General features: G+C 38.6%; 1 protein-coding gene across 1 annotated transcript; it reads right to left on the bottom strand.

Moving 5' to 3' along the window:
- Positions 1-635: 635 nt before the first annotated feature.
- On the bottom strand, positions 636-1,409 carry LOC145982989 (E3 ubiquitin-protein ligase sina-like). The gene has a single exon (XM_083116269.1). It carries the CDS (start codon positions 1,407-1,409, stop codon positions 636-638), a length of 774 nt encoding a protein of 257 aa, XP_082972395.1.
- Positions 1,410-5,325: the final 3,916 nt, after the last annotated feature.

Here is a 5,325-nt window from a genome sequence, read left to right as displayed (position 1 = left end):
TCTCTCCCGGATATCCTCCACCAAACACAACCTCTCAACTCATCGCATGCTCTTTGATTAATGTGATCAGTGGTGGCGATTAGGGGGGCGAGGGGGGCAGTTGCCCCCAATTTTCCGCCACTTTTGCCCCCGCACTATGCTAAACCTTATCTACAAATGGAAAAATACTGTCTTTGCCCCCCTATATTTGGCACCTTGCCACCCCGGTTTTGGAAACCAATCGCCGCCACTGAATTTAAGTAATGTGAACACGTGTTATTTCAATGTGGTAGTCTTCATCTTGTAAATACCACCTTAAGGATTAAAGTTAAATGAAAATAAAGCATAGCAACATGTTTCTCTTGAAAGTCTAGCCCATTTGCATATGTCATATGCCAACTGAAGTTGAATCCAAGATGGGCGCCTTGTTGGTCACATGCTCTATCGGGTTAACCCCTTCCCTTTATCATGTATCGGTATGATTTACACGTGATTTATCGTCTCTGTATGTTTTAAATGGGCGTTTCCATAGATATGGCCTGTAAATTAATGAAGGGAGTTCAAATTTGAATATAGGTTCCCAGATCCGAATTCCGAATAATTGATCCAACACACCAAAGCACACACGTACAAATCCATTATCGAAGTAGGTTCGCTCAATTGGTTTTCTTCGTGATCATGACAGTTATCTTGCTGATTTCTCTGTTTTTTCCAGGAACGGCTAGAAATCTTCCTTCATCTTGAAGTTTCTTATCACTTAGAGTTATGTCCTGCATTTGACCCGAATAAGAATACAGCTGATTATCTTTCTTCCTTACGTCGAGCTTGTACTCAAACTTATCAGCACCTACATTTATTCCTGAAATAAACTGTATACGAAATTCTGAGCAGTCAGGTTTGTTGAGATGCTTGTAAATGAAGGTGTGAAATGTGTTAGGATGATTGCAACCGAAGCTGTCAAAGTAGGGAAATTTCAAAAGGTTGATACAGGTGACTTTCGAAAACAAACTACTTTCAATAGCATAGTATGCACCAAATCTTAATTCCATTGAAGGTACGCAATGGACACATAGCATGTGGTCGTAAAACTTCTCTCTCAAAGCAGAGTGTCCACATCCTTCAAACCAACATTTGACGGGTCTTCTGAGGCAAGAGGTTTCATGTTCATCTATTTGATCCAGAAGCATGGTGTGAGCGCAGCCGTTTGCCTTGTGTGAACATGGTAGAGGGATGTTCTTTACAGCAGCTTCCAGGGTGAAGTTCCTGACGTTCGACAAAGCGTTGCGGCATAATGGACACTTCTGTGACTTGTTGTTGCATCTTTCGCAAAGACTGTGGCCCCCACTGCACATAAAAATGGGAGGTTTGACTATTTCCAGGCAGACTGGACATTCGAGATCCTTCCACAGTTTCTCTTCTCTCGGTGACATAATTAGATCTGAAATAAAAACATGAGCATCTAAGTAGTCACAGTTATCAGGTCTAAGGGGTCCCGGGATCGATACCCGGTGGAGGCACATAGTGGTTCGGATCCCACTTTAAACTGTATGTCCAGTCCCGATTAGCTTTACTGTGCATAAAGTGGACTTAAAACAAGAACTCAATCAATCAATTTAAACGATATATCACTCCTGATCGATCTTTTTACTTAGGAATTTATTCCGAATGTTCAGTGGATCCAGCGGCGGCTCTAAGGGGACAGCCGCCGTGCCATGGCTCTACCCTCAGAAAAAGCACATGCTTCGCCAAAATATAGTTAAATTAATACATTTACGAACAAGGAGATTCGAATCTCGTAAGCGTTCGAGCTTACGGCCGCCTCAATTCCTGCGCCGCATCCCCAGCTGTTCTCTCACTTGCTCCGGGTCAGCATAGTCTGGCCCTTACGCAGAGGCATGCGCGGAGGCATTAAAAAGTCTCCGCAGGAGACGGGAATGTAGGTGGTCGCCATAAGACAACCTGCCGTGCCCATTTTCGACTGGCTCGACACAAGAGCTTTCGAATTGTGTTGACATAGTTGCAAACTTCAGAGAGAAGTGACTAATCCTGACCGATTTGTAATTCTCGTTGGAGAAGTAATTTGCGAGAAAGATACTTTCCTGCCTACTTGGAAAGAACGAACGTAATATCTTCCCAAATTTATCTAACCATTTAGACAGATGCGTCTAAAGAGCCATCCAGACTTTTTTGTTATCGATTTCTTCCTTAAGAAAATATATATCCCTTGATCTCACGCACACACACTCTCACGTGCTGCAACTGTCGTTGACAATATTGAAGACATTTTCTGTAAAAAAAAAAAAAAAAAAAAGAACTCTCTAAATATCAAACGGAATTCGCATCATCAAGGGACCTTTTACTTTAATATTTGTAAAAAATCACACGGAAAATCTATCAGTATAAGAATTTCATTTGGAGAAATAATTCAATTTCTTGCATTGAATTTTAAAAATTGTAGATCCTCAGTTTATTTAGCAGATAATCATATTTCAGTTGTTAGTACCTTCTGCCGTGCTGGGGTTGCAAATTATAATCAAAGCAAAGCAAGAATACCGTGTTCGACTTGGTGTGTCTAATTGTTTAGTGCTTCTCTTTTTAGTGAAGTGAAAGTGTCCGATGGTGTGTGAAAGGAAGGGTAGTCAGCAGTGGCGTACGCAAGGGGGGTTTACCGGGATTAAACCACCCCTTGAGCTTTTGAAATATTGTGGAAAATGCTGTAGAAAACTTTTAAAATGGCTAATGTATCATAGTCAAAGATCTGCGACAGTAATAATAATAATAATAATAATAATAATAATAATAATAATAATAATAATAATAATAGTCTACTAATATTAATAATAATAATAATTTGAATTATTATTCCCATGCAGCATGGAGAAAAACACAACATTCCAAACACAATCTAAGCGGCCGCAAAGTTCAATTTTGCAATTTTTTTGCAAAATGTCGCGCAGTGACTCTCGCGAGAATTGTGAAAATTCCTTGCTTCGTCGCAGAGTGCCGACATTATTGCAAACGTTCTTCCCGGTACTAATTTCACATCCCCATGTGAACTCTCAATTGATGCTAAGTCTACATCTACATAATTAAATAATGTTGAAGAAGTGCTTTGTGAATCACCTAGAAGTGATAAATGTGTTGTAATATCTATAAACTTACTTTTGAACGAAAACATAGACTCAGTGGAATTTAGCAACACGTATTCTCGCGCTTCATCATCATCCTGGGTGAGTTCCATAGGTAAAGGTAATGTAAATTTTCCCGTGCATATAGCACCGTGCCATGAAGGCACACGTAGTGGGGTGGTGGGCCCTACATATTCTCGATTTCGGCCATTTTGCAGGTGATGCGATCAGCACCATGCTCCGGCAGCCTTTATCCCCCAGGATTGCTCTCAGGTACCCATTGGTATAAGGCTGGGTGCGGAGACAATGCTGGATAAATTCCAACTAATTCCGGGAATCGAACCCGGATCTCCCACGAGTTTGTGTGACTAGACGACCGCGGCTCCTTGAATGAGTTTCATATTTTGATTATTTCAATAAATTTAATATATTTGCTTATTTTTACGGATTTTCTTCACACTTAAAATGTCTCTTATATCATATACAAATAACCGTTGACTAGACAATTATTTCGTAACAAAGAAACAAAAAAAAATGTAATTTTGTTTATATTTATGTAGATCTCTACTACTTAATAATAGTAGTGATATAAGTAGTAACAGCAGCTGCATTAGTAGTATTGTTAGTAGTAATTAAACTAATTAATTAATTATAAGTATTATTAATTAATTAATTAAAGTATAATAAAACAATGGTAATATGAATTTGTAGAAAGTTTTCGAAATACCCCCCCCCCTTTGATGAAATCCTGCGTACGCTACTGGTAGTCAGTGAAGATGAGTCAGATTAGAGCATTATTACATATACCGTTTTCCAAGGTACTATGCGATATTAAATTAAAAGTTAAACAGCTTTACCGCCCACGCTAGATTTCAACATAATTTTTTTTTTTTTAAAAAAAATGTGGTAAAGGTGACAGGCGTCGAAATTTTAATAGTCGCATTTATTTCCTAGAAACTCTGGCCCACTTCCGTGCACAGCAAGCTACGACACCGGGTATCACGGGTTCGAATCCCGGCTTGGACCTGGCTGTTCTTTGTAAGTGTTTACCCATCCTTCCCTTCGCGATTAGCTAAAAATAGTACAAATGCGAAGTTAAATAAACCAATCTTAGGAACTCTGAATTTTTGTTTGCAATTTTAGTAAACAAAGTTCCATTAAAATTACCTCTTTCATTGGATTTCTATGACATATGCTAGCGAAAATTTTTCGATTTTTTGATCACGTTGGCACTGCTCATCATAGTAGCTGCCAGCCGCCACTGAGTGGATCTATAGAAGATGTTTAAGGAAATGTAAAGTTAAATTTAGCATAAAAATTTTAAGGGTGTCAGGAAAGTTTGTAGGGTCAGAGTTATGTGGATAATTCACTACTTTCACTGCACGCTTATTTCGGTTGAAAAACATTATGGAAGCGAGCATGTGTAGTAATTGATTGATTTATTTGTTGTTTTAAGTCCACTTTATGCACAGTAAGGCTAATAGGGACAGGACCTACAGTTTAAAGTGGGATCCGAACCACTTTATGCCTCAACCGAAAGTCGACCCTTGATTACAAGGTGACGACGCTACCACTTTTTTTTTTTTTTTTTTTTAAAGGAAATACCCCCTATACGGAGGTATCCCTCACCATTCACACTTTTCTCACTTTTACACTTTTCTCACTTTTCAATAGTTACAGTTTCTCAGTTTCTTATCATATGGATAAACACAAATACCCATGCCTTACCCGGGACTCGAACCCGGAACCCCTGGCTACGTAGCGGGCTCTGCTGACCACTCCGCCACAGAGGTCGACACCACTTCGCCACCGTGGATGCCTGCATATGTGTAGTGCCACGTTCTGTCACTAGAGGCAGAAACGGCACATTGCAGGTTACCACTAGAACGTAGGAGTATAACATAGCATAGCATAACAACTTGCCAAACAAGTTTTGTTTCAACAATTTCTGGGATTGAATGGTGTATTGTTGTATCTTAGCCCATAAATATTTGTGACGCAAGTAGAAGGTGAATGAGATAAAGTCTGTCGCTATTTAATATTCATAATTTATTTGCACGTATTTAGTATTTATTTGCACGTATTTAGAATTTATTTGCATGTAGAATTCATTTGCATAATTTAGAATAAATTTGCATATCATTAGAATAATTTACATTTATATATTTGCATATTTATAACTTTTATGAATATATAATTATTTATTTTATGAAAAATA

This window comes from Lepisma saccharinum, unplaced genomic scaffold (assembly GCF_977018435.1).
Source record: "Lepisma saccharinum unplaced genomic scaffold, izLepSacc3.1 HAP1_SCAFFOLD_523, whole genome shotgun sequence".
Lineage (NCBI taxonomy): Eukaryota > Metazoa > Arthropoda > Insecta > Zygentoma > Lepismatidae > Lepisma > Lepisma saccharinum.
This window is presented reverse-complemented; position numbering and strand designations above follow the sequence as displayed.